Here is an 18,207-nt window from a genome sequence, read left to right as displayed (position 1 = left end):
TTGGCAACAGCAGTGACCATAATTCAAGGTAACTAGTTATTATTTCTATGGCTAATTAAAAGATAAAGTTATTGCTCATAACTTACATCCTTCAGCAAGCACCACTGCTCTCTTAACAGAGAACCTCTCAACTAATGTACATTCCTGAAACTGAGCTTTCAAGACCAAAAAACTTAAAATTTGACCTTCCACATTAATTCTCCAGTCCCATCTTTCCTATTTCTCCCCTTTCTTCCCCTTCCTTGCCTGTAGTTATCTCCTGACTCCAAGCACAGCATGTCAGCTCTACCCTCGTCATCACATCTGCTCAATTTCACAGCAATCCTAATGCTTTCCACCAACTCCTAAAAGGATGACAAGATGCACTGATAAAAATGTTTTCAGCAACCAAATATGCTATATTTTTCCCATTAGTATTAATATTAGGTCATACTAAGGTGACCCAACTTATAATCTCAGCATGTTTTCATTCCTTAATTTATTCAGTTATCAGATTTCATTTATATTGGGTGGGATTTTTTTAAAATTTATGTCACCTGAACATTTCCAGAACATATCTGAATGAGAGTAAGAAATACAGCATTATCTTTAAACTGGTATCTAATACCTTTCAAAAGTGCCTGTAGCTCACTACCAGAGAGTTCAGTAGAAATATTTTTAATTTCTAGTGTTATACCCATGAAACCAATACTGATCTAGAGCTTCTGAAACATCCAAACAACAGAAGTCATTCTCCCAACATGAATTACCTAAATTTTTCTCAAGAAGTAAAAAGAATTATTGCACAAATCTTCCCCAAAATACTAATTAAACTTTCTCAATTTCATATCTGTGCACAGGTGAACCAGCACATTAGACACTCTTTACAAAAGTTTACTTTTGCTCTTCATATGAACAGTAGCTGCCACACAAGCTCCAAGTGCTGCACTTGGATTTGGCAGAGTCCAAAGTGAAACTTATGGCTGTAGGGCTGTGCAGCACATAGACCTCTTCTACAAACACACAGCATAGAAAACAGAAACCTGTACAGCTTATTCAATTCAAGAGGTAAAAGGAATTAGGAGTGCTACTGAAATGCTAGAATCCAAGCATTCAAATAAATCCTGTTGTTCTATTTATATTTCAGTAAAAACTAAGCATAATATTTTGTTCAGTAACACAAAATTAGTATCTGCAATCCAACCTTACACTTGATGACATATCAGTCTGTCTCTGCACTAAAAATACCATCCCTCATAGTTCTGATGCAGAGATGATGGGGAGAGATGCTACAGATAAAAAAAAGCACGTGCAGCCTGCCTTTTACATTCTGTGAAGTACCTTTTGTTGAATAGTGGAGTGCTTTTGCTCCATATCTCTCTTCTCCTTTGCAGCATCTACAGCCAACTGATCCAGCTGTAAAGAGAAACAAAAAATTGGATCTTTAAATTATCCTAAGAAATTTGGCTCGGTAGATTTCACAATGATGACAAAAAAAAAAAGGAATGAACACATTATGTCTAGACATTGCAAGACTTATTTCATTTGCATAGTATAATTACTTCTTTGTCACGAATTGTTTACCTTGAATAACCACTGAAGCCTCGTTTAAAACACTGCTCTGCCACCCTGAATTAACCTCTACAAAGGTGTACATTTCTTGTAAGCATTAGGAGAACTGTTTCAAAGAACAGCATGGTGCCAAGCATATGCGACTCTGTACCGCATTGGTGCTCAGTCTCCCAAGAGGATGACTCATGCTTTAGCTGCTCTTGCTGGCCTATGCAGCAGCACTGGCAGGAGCAGCAAAAACTAGAAGGAGCAAATGCTATGGATTTTTTTCCCCCACAAAGTGAAAGAACTGTCTCAACCAGGATTTTGTATCAATAGTTTTGATCAGCTGACCAGCAGTACTTGAGCAAGACTGCTTGAGATCTTAGGTAGAGACAATCAAATTAATTTTGGAAATAAAAATATGGTTTTTAAAATAACTGAGATTGTCACAGCAAATATTAAGTTAGTATCCTTATAAAGTCTGTGATGATAAAAAGGACACTAGCTAAAAAATTTCCATTTACAATCACAAAAAAAAAAAAGAGAAAATTTAAGATACCCTGTAAGAGAAAGTTTGATGGCTTTCTTCTGTGGTTAGTTGCTTGTTTTGGTTGCTTTTGTTTTATAGTTTTCTTTTGATTCTTTTGGTTTTGTTGCTTGCTTGCTTTATGCAGGCCTTCATGTTTAAGTAAGAAATGCAGTGGAGAAGCAGATGTTGCCTGAAAGACCACTTGGTTCGGTAGCTATCTCCTTAGCGCTGCCATTAGGCACCGGAGCACGGCGTGCCCAGCGGTGCAGGCGCAGCGCCGAGCGCAGGGCTCAGCCCGCTCAGCTGGGCTGTGGCACTGCTGCCTCTGCTCCGGGCCCGCAGCACAACAGCAGGAGCAGCAGCAGCTCCCAGCTGGGTCCCTCACCTGGCACAGGGCACAATGACTAACATCTCTGATCCACCCACAGGGAGATCCCCTCCACCCGCTCTCAGAACCTCAAGTGGCAGCTCCTGCCAGCTCTGGCTGTTTCCCCAGCCTTTTACTTCCCCTGATTGACATGATATAAATAATAAAATAGGGACAAGAACAGGCCCTTACACCCTTGTGCTAGACATTCTCCAACAATTATGGAGCCATCAGAAAGCTGAAACATCTGGATCCAATTCCATAACCTTACTTTTTTAAACTCTTCTCTTCCTGTCTTCCCCTCTGGCTCAAAAGGCCGTATCAGCACTTGCACACCTTTACAGGTATTTGTAAGCAGGAACACATTGAAGGCTGAAGTATCCAAATGCCACATCTTTGTAGCTTCAGCACTTAACATAAGCCTCTAAAACAGACTTAGCTCAAAGATTGTTTTGCATCAACAACCCTTGATAAACCCGTTTTCTTGTGATAAAGATGAGAACTGGGTCAAGTGCTTTCAAAATTTTATAGGAATGAAGTTTCTTGCTAAAACTTCAGATTCAGGAATATGCACATGGCCCCCAAGAAATACTTCCTTCTACCCCATTAGATGAAACAGAAAGCAGTCACTCAGGGTAGGGCAATTACCTCTAATTTACCTTGAATACAAGTGATTGAGGGTACATTTACCACAGCCAAAACAAAATTCTTAACAGTAACTCATTCCATCAGTTACTTTTTTTACTATGAAGACAGCATTGCACCATTCTTGTTTTCAAGCTCAAACCAGAGTGTGTTCCTATCACTCAGGTGAGCAGCACATCAATTATCTTAGAAGAGACCAACAGCGTATAACTATCAAAAGCTGTAGCAAATCACAACTAAATTATTAAAATCTCAGTCATTATAGCATTACTGAATAATTTTCAGAAAATTAGGTTTTTCAAACTACTGCATTTACTGGAAAATGTATTTTTATAAACATAATGCTCTAACTGGCATTCTGAGGAGAATGAAGTCAGACTACAATATTTAGCTTTTTGAGTAGTGTTCTCAATGAAAATTCAAATGTCTTCTTTTTAAGCTAATACCACATTTCATATGAAAAGAACCAAAAAAACACAGTTTCCATGCAAAAGCTCATATTATGATTGCACACTATTGAAGATTCCCAAGGGATCCCTAGGGATCCTACCCTGACCTGAAGTATCCAGAAAGCAAAATTGCTTAATACTATTCCATCACAATAAAACAGTTATTCTGAAAATACAGACAAAAATAATTCAAAATCATAAGTACACTATTTAAGATAAATTTTATTACTTCAGGTGCTGTTAACCCTTGCAATTAAGATCATACACAAAATTCACCTAGGAATGAAAACTGACTCACCAACAGAAGGAATCTAACAGCATTTTCACAAAAATCCAGCAAATCCCCGTTATGTCACAACATACTTTGTTAAAGGCAGAAGCTTCAAACAGTACTAGCTGCAAAGCCATCAACTGTTAAAACTTTCAACAGTTATTTACAAATCCGCTTTTGTCATGAAAAATATCCATTACTTAAATGCCCAGGTCTCCTACAAAAGAACAATTCTGCAAGTTGTACAACTTTAGGGTCTTCAGTCCATCTTGCTCCAAATGCAATATATTTAAAACATTCTTAGCTATGGATTTTCTAAATTTAACTCCTTCAGTTGCTATGATACCAGCACCAAAATGAATGCTACACAGTGCTCTTTACCAGATCAAGCAAAAGCATGACCAGACATTCAAAAATAACCTTGTGTTTTCTTGCTCAAATCACGTCAATGAAATGGAAACACTGAAGCCTGGCTGATGGCATAACCCACTATCAACTCCATAGTTTGTGTCTCCTTTCCCTATCCCCTCTTCCACAGAAGTACAGAATACACGTGTTACACAGCCAGACACAACAGTTCAACACGTGCAACCCAAACTGCAAGGGTGCTGAAGAATAAAGGGCACAACTATGGAAGAGTAACATCCACCTGAACTGTTCAGGTGCCCCTGTTACATCAAGACCTGACATGTCTCTACACATAATTAAGACAACTGGGGCCTAGTTTAGCAGAAAAATAACTATTCAGCCATTGGGTTGTTGGAGTTATTTTCTACAGCTCCCAGTCTGCTCCACTGTGTAGCTCAGAACAATTTAGACATTCAATGACACATCTATTCAATATGAATGTTAAAGTCTGCGGTCATTTATTTGCTTTTTTTACCTGGACAGACCCTTAAAAATCTGGTTGGCTCCTTTGTGGATCTGTTTGGGAAGTGGCAATAGAGGGGTTTGTATCAGCGCATTTGTTGCAAGTCCTCAGGTAGAGGCAGATAGAAAGTGCTCATATAACCTGCACTGAAAAGCAAGTCAAGACACTGCTGAGTCTTCTTCCTGCACCACAGACAGATCTTCATTTCAATACTGTATTTTCCAATCTATTTGCATAACCATTTTCAATGTCTCTCTCCTGTGTGCAGTTGGCAGTGGTCCATCTAAGCTTTTCATGAGTTCCTCACTCATGAGAAGCCAGAAGTGTCAATTGTCTGTTCTTAAACAACAAAACTGGGCAAGAAGGATTCCATGTAGGAACTGTATTTTTCACTACTTATTAAAATCATACTTCCATTTAATGGTCTAAGTTGCTAACATCAAAGCTATATTTACACACATCAAAATTTAATTATGCAGACTGCATAAGTTATACAGAAAATAAAGTATAGGAGTAGAAGGAAAACCAGCCTAATCTACTTTTTATTATTAGGTATATTTATAAACATAGGTCATACACAAACAAATAATCCAGTATCCTGAATATCACAATGTGCATCACAGAGCAGTACATGATTATGCTAAGGTATGTAAATCCTAAAGGTAGTATTAATTTTAGTAAATAGACAACTTTCAGTTTGTAACTATTTTAATTCCTTTCATTACAGTATATTTTTAATGTTTTGCCTGTATCATACTACAATTCCCTTTTTGTTGAATAAATCTATGAAGTACCTGATATGCAGGCATATATCCAGATTTTTTCAATTTCAGCATATAGTTATGCATTTTTAAAATAATTTGTTACCTGTGCACCAAGCTCTTTCATGTAGGGCTCAAGTTCACTAAACAGATCATAGCCTTGATGGAAAAAAGCCAGATGTGCATACATAAATGATAACATCTAGAAGGAACAAAGTACATATTTATTCTCTCAAAAATTGTATCACATATAACATAAATATGTCACTTAATTCACATAACCTACAATTTCAGGTTTCATTTCTCCTCTCATGTCCTGACAGTTTTACATCAATACCTCACAGAGCTTCCAATGTTGTAAAATAAATGTGCAAAGTAAAGCAAGAACAGAACCAAGCCAAAAACCTCAGAAATCAGTTGATCACATTAACTCCTCGAGCAAAACAAAAGAAATCTACTTAATGACAGAAAACTACTTCTAATTCATGTCACCTGAAATTTTTATCTCTCTTTAACTGTGACATGAAAGGGGCTATAGAATATTTTACTAATGATCCAAACCCATAAGCTTTATAGCATAGCTGAAAATACTGTCCAGCCTTAAATTAGAAAATAAGTTGGGAAGGTGCAGAGCAGAATAGCAGGCAGTCATAAACTACCCAAAGTAAAGTTTCTGCTTTTTAAGGAATTAAGAAAATTATGGGAGAGCAACTTCAACAAATTTGAAAGAACAGCACTGTTTAATTTGTCACTCTCCATCTCAATAAACTTTCAACAGAGATTATATGAAGTAGAAAAAGGAATACAATGTGAAGCAAATTGGCATGCAGCTTTATATTAATGGTACAGCTTTATATTAATTTAGCAGATACCATACTATTAATATTAAAATTTTCCCCTTCTTAGAAAGAACAGAATTCATCTTAGAATAGATTATAAGTAGCACTTACTGTTTACAAAGTAATAAATCAGACCTAAACAGCAGAATTCACAGCAAACAAAGTTTGATTTTAACCATGGGACACATACCAAAGGATCAAGAGTAGTGAAAATCTACTAAGTGTTCAAGTCTGAACCAGATTGTCAAAACCAGTTAAACATGTATGCTCAGCTACAATAAAAGCCAAACTGACAGTCACTAAACTGCCAAATGTACTGATAACATTTTGATAAATAAAAGGACTAAATTTTTAAGATACTGCTTTGTGATCATATTTTTAATTTTGGATGGATTAAAATATTTAATATACAGAGAATAAAGTATACCTTACCGATTTTAAGATTTCTGCTCTCCTTTTTGATTGAAGAACATTGATCTAGGAGAAAAGAACAAACAAGCAATTCCTTTTATTCTAAAGTAATTTTATTTTCCATTTTCCCCCAAATAATCACATCCAAGCTTAAAACATTGCAAGATGACAGCTCAATATCAGACTTCCCAAAATACTTTTCAAAGAACATGCACTCTAATTCTGTCATTTCATCAATGTGATGTGATCAGAGAACACTTAAAAAGCTTGAGTTTCATGGTGATAGTCACAATTTTCTTATATCAGTAGGAAAAATACAGGACATCACTTGCTTGCTAGAAGTAATATAATACACCTTTCAAGGAATATTTGTTCTCATTTTCAAGAGATTGAATTTAAGATGTTTCAAGCAGATGAGCTAAGCCAGCCCACCAACTCTTTGGAGAAGTTGCACCGCTGCCAGGGCAGAGTGAAGGATGGGGGCAGGGTTACTTTTCCCCTCAGACTCACAGTATTTATGTATCCCAAAAATACTTAATAATAAATAGGCAAGCAAGAACATCATAGTTTCAATCACTAACTTTTTGTGTATACCTATGCTTTTAAGCCAGCTGAAGTCACTGATTAATGGTGCTGCCCTAGAACTTGAGGAATTCCACATTATTAGAAAAAGTGACCAATTTTTCACATTCACCTAGTTCCCCTATCTTCTTTATCTAATCTTAAAAGGTTGCCATCCAGAACTACAGATTTTACTTTAAAAGACTCACTTAGCAGAAACAGGCATGATTTTGTAACTTAACACCTCTAATGTCAGTTTAGAATTTCAGCAAAATAAATAAACCTACTGAAGCTATAATCAAAACCAGATTCTATTTCTACACTTAAGTGGTCATTATTTTGGAAAACTTTCTCCAGCATAAATAATTAAGATTTGCTTGTACAGAATAAACCCTCAGTCTGTGAGGCAAAGAAAAATAAAAATAAAAGGAAAGCAAAGGTTTTGAATTACCGTCTACAGCAAATCTAGCTACAAGGAAACAACTCTTGTGAAGCATTTTCCCAGAAGAATCACTCAAGTAGACACAATTCCTAAAGATTAATTGATTTTTGTCCGTGTTGAAAGATACTGAAACTGTTCCCAGTTACTCTAAATGCATCTTTATCCCATGAACTGCTCATACTTTGAACATAAAAATTCCAGGAGGCAAACAACCTGCAGTTCAAAGCACACACAAGGAACTGGCCTACTACAGTAGTGACTGCCAGCTGCCCCCACCATTTAGTGCTACTACAAATAATCCTGTGGGGAATAATTCACACAACTTTTCAAACACCAAAATGACCTTAGTGTTTAAAAAGCTGGAGTTCAGAGTTGACCACTGACCACCATGTCTGTGAACATGCCCAGGCTCACAGGCTCCACTTCATTTTACAACTCATAATGCAATTTATAGAGAAGTTAATTAACCTTTAAATAACTGACTGGACTGTCACAATAAAGATGATAATGTGTAATATAAAACCAACTTAATTGTAAAGAGCTGTTCTGTTTTTGATTATAGGAGAATTTCAGACCCATTTGGGAGTCCCCAACCTCTCACACCATCTGAATTGCAATAATCTTATTTTCTGTAGTTGTAAGTATGAAGCAGATGAATTTTACATATCAAAAGAAAATTTATTACTGTATTACAGAATTCAAAGCAGCATGACAAAGAACACCTTTCAATATCCTGTGGGAGATCTTCACTAAAAAGGTAAAGGATAGTTAAGTTCTTCACTCCCCTTAGAGTACAACGCCAAACTCTGAGGCATCTAGACAAGATGAATACAACCCAAAACATACAGCTAAGATTGCAGAAATACCAAACATCCTGTATGAGAATTATTCAGGTAATTTCTATTTCCTAGGCTAGCTTACAGTTTTTACTTTAAATATATTAAAATATTGCAGCATATCTAACTCATTAAATATTTAGGTATCAGGCAAATACTGTTGGTTTTTTTTTTTTTTTCAAAATTAATGTTCAACTTGAAAATTAAACTGCGTCATTGCAGCAAGAGCACTGAATACCACAGCATTAAAGCAATAGCAATGCATCAATTAATTTTCATCAGATTTTATTAAAAAATTAATTACTTGGAAATAAAGTTCTTCCTTTTTCTCTGAATCTCCACAGCTTCTAAGAAGCTTACAAAAACAACTTCTAACATTGTAAAGGACATGTCTCTAACCATATGTAACAAATGGTTTTGAAAAGTAACTTTTATTGCTGTCCTTACCTGAAGAACATAATCCAGAGCTATGTGTCGAAAACACTTCCGTGTTGCAGTCAAAATATTGGTGGCTTCCTCTACCTCATGTTGCTTATTTCTTTGAACTTGGGCATTTTTCACCAGAGCATTCTCCTTTTCTTCACTCACTTTTTCAAACTGTTTCTTTGCATCTTTGAATTTCCTAATATCTCTAGGAAATATGGATGACAAATTAATTCCAAAGCATCAAAAAGAGTTTAAACCTACACCAGACAGACCAAGCTTGTGACTGCTATAGCTGGTGTCTTTTTCAATTTTTGTATTCTTCAATACATGCTTGGGTCAAATGGAAATCCACAAATTATGACAGAAGCTCCTTGTCTTTCTTTTCCAAGGAAAGGACAAAACTAAAATGTAACTGAATACATCTAATGCCTACTGGAAAAAAGCTTTGTCCCCCAAGCTTAGACAATTATAACATGTAATTAGATCACTAATTCATCCTATTGCAACATTTCTGCAGCTGGATCTAAAGCCTCAGTGATTTGGGGTGATTTTTGACAAAACCTTAATACACACTTCTCAATTTATGGGTGACTATTTACAGAAGGATGTTCCACACACGCACTCAAATCAGATTTTTAAGTTTCCATTTTATATATATTTTTCCCATTACAAGTGCAAATTGACTTACTCTTTAACAAAGGTCTGAAGCTGTGTTTTAATTGATCTTTGGATTTGGTCAAATAGAATCTGAAAGAAAGCATGATTATGTAGGTCAGTAACTTAGAGGTACTCATACCTTCTGATTTTAGAAATACAAATGCAGTTAGGCAGAATTACATGAGAATTATTATTATACTACAGTGTCCCTAATATCAAAATATAAATCCCTTCACAGTAGTTTTGAAATAAATAAAAGATAAGAAAGAAAATAAGGAAAATAACACAAACCAAACATCTTTTGCTGCTCTTTTCTTAAAGACTGTGGTTATAAGGAGAGATAAGAGCTCCTGGCATCTTATTGTCTCATCCTGACAATATGAGATGTGCCTAGTTTCATAGAAGAAGTTTATTGATGTTAATTGTACAAAGTTGTTTCTTCAGGAACATTAATGTTAAGGAATAATTTTTTTTGTTCTTAAACTTTCACAATTTATCAACAATTAAAAAACAAATGACACCATAGAAGGAACATGCACTTCTGGCAAAAACCCCAAAACCATGGATTGAAATTAATGCTTGGATTGAAATGCATGGATTGAAAATATACCATACATGAGTATTCAGTACCATCTCCCTTACATGAAATGTTTGTAAAACACTCACTGTTGGACTACTAAAAAGAATGGCTGAATATTTATAAGAATAAGTGATCTAAGCAATGGTTCAAAAATTTCTTATGATTTGGGAAGGCTAGGGGCACAAAATATAATCAACTAATTTGAATTGTAAAGATATTTGTTAATTTTTTAAGGCCAAAGCACACCTGGATGTGAGACAATTTGTATGTTCTCTTATGACCCAAAAAATTCTAACTGGAAAATGAAAACACACGTTCCTCCAGCTTCTCATCTGCCCTCTGAGTTTTAGGATGGAGTGGAACAGGCCAATGGCTACTGGACAAATCCTTTTGTCACTTCTTATTGTGCAGACAAAAAATGTTGCCTCAATTTTCAACCCCGATAGACCTCCAATTCTGCATAACAGAAATACACAAGGCAGCATCACAAAAATAAAGTTGGTCCAGTTGAACAGAATCTCTCATAAAAGGTAAAAATCTTATAATATTAAATAATTTTCTTGAAAAAGCAAGCCAAAACCTCCAAGTTTAAGGTCAAAAAATGTTTTTCTTAAATCTTCTGAATCTTAGATTCTTTATTAAGATTTGGAAATGGGAAGCCATGCAATGCCAAGTACTGACAGCAAAACCTTTACCAGCTCATCTCTCTTTTTGAGAACCTGTGTTTAAGCCATTCATTAGCAGTGGTACTGTACCTTGCATTCAGTCTCCATGCTTGAAGGTTTTCAAGACCAAAGCAACCTGCTTCAACCTCATATCTGAGCCTGATTTAGGCAGACAGTCAAACCATCCACACCTCCTGAAGCCCCTTCCAACCAGAATTGTATCTACTAGTAACACATGGAAGAACCTGTTTGTATTCCCACTTTGGGAAACCAGAAAAGCAGACAACTAGTATAAAGAACTTCTTGACAAACTGGAAGTCAGGCTGAGACTACTCCCACTGCTGACATTTAAGCTTGCCAGTGCCTGGGGAGTGCACCAATCAAGATCACTACCAAAAGATAAAACCAGATGGGAACTCAAATGTTTAGAGGACTCCCAGAAATATAAGCCTTGCATTCTGCTTACTGTAATGAAGAGAAAAAATGTGCTGGGCAGAAAAATATATAGACATCATTTCCCCTGCAAGAACAGAAAGAAGCACCCAGACCATGATCTGATTAGATTTACAGCCTTGTCAACATACTACCTTTCATACACTCCAAGTCTAAGAAAACTGCTATTTGCCATAAGCTGTCACAGCTACTCCCCCACTGCTGAATCAGTGAAGATGCTGCATTAGTCTGGTCCCTGGCCTTATTTGTAGCAAAACCTCATATGAAAAAACTGCCAGTCATCCAGAGTTCAGTGGGAGCATCCATCTCCTACCCCTTCCATCCTTCCTTTCCTCTTTCTTCCTCTAGCTTCTCCCTCCTGATGGCTCTGTCACCTTGGTGAGCAACAGGCCTGTCACTCTGGGCCACAAAGCAGATTCTCAAAAAGCAGTGCAGGACCACAACAGGTCTGGCAAACCAATTGTGCCTCATTCCTGATGTTTGTGCCTTTGGTAAAAGCCACTTTGTCCTCACTATGCCTGAGCACAGCTAGGGCATGGAGGGGGAAAAAAAAGCAGGGTAGAAGTCAGATTGGTCCTACTTAGATTTGAAAAGAAATCTTCTTTAATATGGTTTGTTCTTTGCTTTCTGCCTTCAAACTGCCCAAAAGGAAGAGTTGCGCTATGCCAACTTTTACCAAAGCAGTGCAAGCCACTGTCATGTAGAACAACAGCAGCAATAATACAGAACCTATGTCAAAGGTGTCCAAAAGAGCAAGCCATAGATAAAATACATGGTTAAGAGGGATTACAGCACCAAGATGTGTTATGAAGGGCAGCCTGGGTTCACCTGCAGAAATTATTGACATGAAAGTAATAATTGCTCCAGTACTGCTGCTTTGAACCTTTGCACTCCCTTCTCTCTACAACCCAAGAACAACTGTTCACTTATTCCCTTTTTTACAGTTTTCATTAGATTAGCTGTAAATATGTACCCTTGGTATAATGGAAAGAAAATCAAACACAATGCTATTAATCTGCTTTGTTTTGCTTCCCTTCCATTTTAAAAGCATGCGTTAAAAAAAACCAAAAACACCTAATCAGACACTTTTAGAAAGCTAAATTAAAGCTAGCAAACTTCCATTCCATTCTCTCTATCTTGTCAATTTTTAAACTCCCAGTGGTATGAAAACCCCATATTTTAATTGTCCTGCATATTTTCAGCACTTTGGAGACACTTCAGTTCGTTTCCAGCAATTTCCTGGGAAATTAACAAAGAGCAGTTGGGCCAATGAAAGAGGAAAAAAACAGAACAACAAACTTCTGAATAAAAAAACAATGTCTTTAAAGGAAAAGATAACAAATTAATTTTCATACCAGAGAAAGCTGACATTTCTGATTAACTCTGACACGCTAAAAATTACAATTAGTCTTAAATCCTAGCATTTTCTCCTTTCTCCATATTTACCTAAATCTGCTACCCTTCCAAAAAGAATACTATATGCAAATCATAGGTGTTTCATTTTGTGTATTATAAAGAATAGGGGGAAAAAGTAGCAACTATGGAAAAGATAATCTTTATTTCAGACCAGCAAAGGTATGAGCTCATAGTCTGTAACTGTTACCATCAGTCTAATTCAAAAAGAAGAAACTATCCAGTATTTTCTGGCTTAGAGCACCAAAGCTTACAAATTCCAAATGAAAAATAAACCAAGATGGAAATTGGCAGTAAAGTGGATAATTATCAATACTTTGTAAACAAAACATTAATAAAATATTTATAAGTATAAAACAAGAGTTATTTAACACCATTTAAACCATTATTTTGCAAACACTATCAATAAGAAAGGCTTTACCATTAATCTATTATAAAAAATAACTGGAGGTGAGCTATCAGTGCCATGTTACAGCTAGAAATACTCACATTATGATAATTGATCATTTCCTGTAAGGTGTCAGAGAACTTCATCAAATTGGTCTACAGAGAGAAAATAAAAGTGGTTTAAAGTTAAGCCCTACTAAAAACACAGCACAAAAGAAACAGTTTAGAGGTTTATAGCTTTTCAGTAAATAATTTGAAAATTCATTACTGAATTAGTGCTTTTCCTTATAGCACTATTATGAGACTAAAACCACTAGGCTAGAAGGAGAACACAACTGTAATAGCAAATAAATATATTAAAAAAATATTACTTCTACCTACCTGTATATAAAGTACCAAACTGAAGAAAAGCAGGAAAAATTCAAATTTACTAAAGATATGGGAAGCTCACATAATCTATAACATTAATTTACAATATTTAATATTACAGTAATTAATATTTTTCATATTTAACACTCTTACTCAAAAAAACAGGTTAACATGTTGCAATCACCAGTATACATAATAATAATAATAATAATAATAATAATTTTCTGAAATTTGGCAGACCCATGTCACTGCTGAAACTAAACAGCACAGATGCCTGCAGCGCACCACAGCTGGAAAAACCTCCATTCTAAAAGAGATAGTAAAGAAAAAGCAGAAAATACTATAAACTTCAACTACTTATCTTGCCAACTCTTATGTTGTACCTTTTTTAAGTTCTGTTTCTCTCCCTCCACTTTCACCTCAAAGAACTTACCTCAACCAATGGATCTTTACAGGAATATTGTGCAAGGTCTCGAATTCCATTCATGAACTGCTTGTTGGCTGTACAAAATGCTTTCCCAGTATCAATCATTGCAATGCAAAGCTTCACCAGCTGAAATGAGTATAAAAAGAGAGAAAGCAGAAGGCTTATTTTGATTTGGTTTTTACACCATTATATAAACATGAAAACACTGAGCTTAGTTAAGGCTACAAAATAAAAATTTCAAAAGTAACGTTCTCACCCTCAGATTCTATGAAAAGCTTTCTACTGTATAGTAACAGCTATAAAAATACTACTCTAGGTCAATAGATATGCTATTGGGAAACCTACCACTCTAGAAACTTAAAATTAGTTTTTACTTGATTTATTGTTAACTGGCATGTTGTACATATTTCAAGAGAGAGTTTTACACGGGCAAAAAGTACAGCAACTAAAACATAACTGCTTAGAACCCAAGCAAATGATGAAGTTATTGTTGTTTCTGAGGAAAAACACCACTAAACAAACAAAAATAAAACCCACCCCAGTTGTTTCATCCTGAGACACTCAGAATACAGGCACAGGAAAGCAAAGACTGTGCACAAAGCACAGCTGAAGAGCCATGGTTACATCTCAGGAGGTGAAATCCATCATGCTTCCAACTCACATACAGACTAATCTCTGATGGCTTTCCATCTCTACCACTCACTGCTTCAGGCCTCATGGTACTGCAGTCTGATAGGAGGGTCCTCAGTATCTTGTGATGAATGTTTTCCCACTTCTTAAACCTTTATGCACTGGGCCATTAACGTAAGAGACAGTGGTTACTGCAATTGCCATGATGCTCTCTTGAGATGGGGCACATTAGGATTGAGTTCCCCCACGTTAAACCAAGCTGAGACTAAAACCAGAAGATTGAACCTTCATACCTTCATCTCTGAAAGATCTTTCAAGGATGGTAAATAAATTTTCATGAAAAGCAACACAGAAGCATTTGATCCTATGTTGCAGCAAAGAAACCATCCAAGCATCCTTCCTGCCTTAGTTATCCAGTAATTTTTATGTTGACTCAGATCCTTAGGAAAAATGGAAAGCTAAGCATGATCTTCCATATTATGAATGTCCAAGTTCCTTGAACAATGGACAGAAAAACAAAGTACTATTAATATTAACCTTTTCCCTTCACCTTTGCTTATAGTTCACAAGCCCGAACCAGGCTTGCTTTCTTCCAGAGAGCACAAAACTGCAGACAGTGTAGCCCAAAGTCAAAATTGTGAGACAATAAAACCAAGTTTAGTATGAACAACTGATCAGAAAAAGTTACCAACCAAGCCTAGACATATTATTACCCTCAGGCCATACTTGCTTCAGCTCACCCAAGAAGCTTAGCTTTCAACTTTAGTATTGTACTACAGGGCCCTGAATAATGCCATTTAAGGAATATGAGAATTCTTTTCCCCAAAAACAATCCTTTCAGACTGTTGGAAAAGCCAAATTTTCAAGTTTGATTTTTCAGATCATTTAAATACTTACACTGTTTGATCTACCAAAACAGATTCAACATTCCTACAGTAAAAATGTGTGTTACACCCAAAACTTTCACGAAGATTCACACCAAATCAAAATTATTTTGAATAATTTTGAATTTATTTTGCAAGAGCAAATTGTTAGATTATTAGCTACTAAAAACTAGAAATACTATTACAAGTAGTAAAGAAAAAGTCTTCAAGCTTGACACCATCATTATTTGTCTCCAGCTCTCTGCAGTCAACTCACAGCTGTAGGAAAAAAGGTTGTATTCAAAAAGCAGTTAAGGAGGTAAACAAATGCCACCTGCCTGCCATGTGAAAACACAGATAAAAATAATTTAAAACATTTAGACAAATGCAAAGGAAAGAAGACTTTATACAGATGAAAACCAAAAATAAGCCACTCTCAAAATAATAGCAAAGAAATAACAAAAGTTTCCAAAGGTGAGGAAACCAACGAACAATTATTAAGGAGTTGAAAAGAAGCTACGTATCATTTTTTGTATACATGCACAAAGCATGACAAAACACAGGATAAATTTTACAGACAGTGAAGGATATATATATATACATATACCTGGCTGCTGTGCCACAGATTACCAAGCAGCATGGATTTTAAACCTCTAAAGCAGAGTATCCAGATGTCCCCACAGCAAGAGAGCCGTTGTGGCCACAGGCTCTCGGGGCAGAATGACCAAGGGCCGGCTTTGATCTCCCGTGAAAGCCGAAGGAGTTTGCCGCAGCTCCCGGGCTGAGTCACAGGGCGCAGCGAGGGCCAGCCAGGAGGGAATTGCACAAGGAAGGCCCAGCCCGGGAAGGAGCGGGTTCAGCTGAGTTCAGCTGCCCGGGGCTGCTTTGCTCCAGCCTGGCCTCCGAGGCCAGCTGGGAGCTCCACCTGGATCCCTTCCCTCTGCAGAGCAGGGGCTTGGTGGACCACTGACACTTCCCAGCTGCGAACTTTAAAACAAAACCGAAACACACGGTCTGATGTTTCTGAGAATAAACACTGTTGAATTACAAACTTACCTTGTCAAGTTTCAGTTCCAGCTCCGTCACATCTCCTTCTACCTCTTCTAAAGCTGCCCTGCATGCATAAAAGAGGTTTTCCTTTAAAATTTTAAGCAAAAATATTCTGAATCTGGGGAGAAGGGGCAGACACACATTCATTTAACTCATTTATTGCCGTGACAATACTTAAATTTCACCTATAAAACAGCACAGATTTTAAAGAACCACAAGAATTGCAGGAAATTTTATGGTATAAAGAAGAAAAACTACATCACTGCTAAAATGTTGCCTATTGATAAAGATTTGAGATCAAATTTTATTAATCCTAATATTTGTCACACCAAAATAGGTTTCTTTGTTCTTGCATAGACAAGTCTATATGTTTGAAGCTAACAACAAAGGAAAGAAACTGAAAGTTGGAGGGAATTTTCTTAACTCTTTTGGTGACCTCCTGGCTCAAACCTGCAAATAGGGCAGCTATTTCATAAATAACCTTTCAATGAGATTAGAAAAAACAACACTTTCCATGGGTCAATTAACCTGCAGGGAGTTTGGATGGCACACTTGATTAGATCATTTACCTCTGGTCAAATTTTCCAGGCCAGTCAAATTTAACTTGCCAGTAAAAGCTGCTTTCATGGAGCATTGCTAAAGTTGCTAAAGCACAACTTTTTTTCTTTTTTTTTTGCTTCTAAGCTCATGTTTCTTTGTACGCCTCCTTCATTATTGCTACCTGAAAAAACAGGAGACTGAGGATGGATGACTCTTTGTTCTGAGTCTATGAACATTGCTGCTTCATCAGGCTGTTGCCTTGAGAGCCAAATGGACTCATTTCTGGCAAGGAGAGCCCCTGGTGCCATCACAGGGTGCCCATTCTTTCAGTCATTCCAGCATAACTGTTCATGGAGCCACACTGTTTACCAGTAGTAGCCTGCCTTGGGGAAAAAAAAGTAATAGGAAGTTTTCTGAAATGTTTTTTGGAAAATTGGATCAGACATTTCACATCTCGGTCCTACAGAAAAACCCAGCTCTTCCTGGAAAAAATTATATAGGCAGGGAAGAATGATTTGGAGCAGGAAATTCTTAAGCCAACTTTATACCACTGAGGAGAAACTACACACAACCACAGCTTTACTGTCTCTTGCTAATTCCATTCTAGTTCACATGAGTACAAGCCAAGAACACAAAAAAAAAAAAAAAAAAAAAGACTGGATCAGGCCCCAAGTTCAGGAAAAGCAGTTTTTTTTATAAGAACAGTTCTGAAAAACGCTGCCAATTGCTTGCAGATCTTGAACACTGAACATAACATTCCCAATTTTTGCAGATTTCACTACACATAGTTGCATTCCAGCTCTTGTACCTCAATGCATTCCCACAGTTATGTCCTACGTTTTATATCCAAGCAATCCCTGCAGCTATATTTTGGCTTTTCCCTCTTAGCTAGCTTCAGACCATGAAGGATTTCAGGCAACATCAATTTCTCATTTAGTTTCTTTATTTTCTTTCATAATTGATTCATTTCCACTTAAGTCTCTAGTTAATCTTGTTTCAGAAAGCATTAAAGAGAATTAAAAAATAACAAAACCCAAAGGAAGGAAAAGCATCTCAATATTTAGACTGCAATTTTGTATTAGTTTGTTTATAACCACAGTGCAACAAATTTTTATTTGTTTTTTTGGCATTAACATAAAAGCACAATTAAGTAGCTTGTTTACAGAACTGCAGCAAGATCTGATAAGAGTATTATTTTTTTGTGTCTTTAACTCCAGAAGAGTTCTAGCTCC

At 36.4% G+C, this 18,207-nt stretch overlaps 1 protein-coding gene across 11 annotated transcripts in view; it reads right to left on the bottom strand.

Annotated features, from left to right (window-relative positions):
* ACAP2 (ArfGAP with coiled-coil, ankyrin repeat and PH domains 2) overlaps positions 1–18,207 on the bottom strand; it is a 63,608-nt gene that overhangs the window by 30,049 nt on the left and 15,352 nt on the right. For all 11 annotated transcript variants that reach the window (XM_085587744.1, XM_085587751.1, XM_085587747.1 and 8 more), the window contains exons 2-9: positions 16,442–16,499; positions 13,899–14,018; positions 13,199–13,252; positions 9,630–9,688; positions 8,963–9,146; positions 6,698–6,742; positions 5,533–5,628; positions 1,321–1,395 (exon numbers count right to left, since the gene is read on the bottom strand). In XM_085587744.1, coding sequence (XP_085443870.1) covers positions 1,321–1,395; positions 5,533–5,628; positions 6,698–6,742; positions 8,963–9,146; positions 9,630–9,688; positions 13,199–13,252; positions 13,899–14,018; positions 16,442–16,499 — 691 coding nt within the window. The remainder of the gene's footprint in view (positions 1–1,320; positions 1,396–5,532; positions 5,629–6,697; positions 6,743–8,962; positions 9,147–9,629; positions 9,689–13,198; positions 13,253–13,898; positions 14,019–16,441; positions 16,500–18,207) is intronic.

Source organism: Lonchura striata, chromosome 9, assembly GCF_050655825.1.
Source record: "Lonchura striata isolate lonStrDom1 chromosome 9, ASM5065582v1, whole genome shotgun sequence".
NCBI classification, from domain to species: domain Eukaryota; kingdom Metazoa; phylum Chordata; class Aves; order Passeriformes; family Estrildidae; genus Lonchura; species Lonchura striata.
The sequence above is the reverse complement of the archived record's forward strand: the minus strand, read 5'-3'. Positions and strand labels throughout refer to the sequence as shown.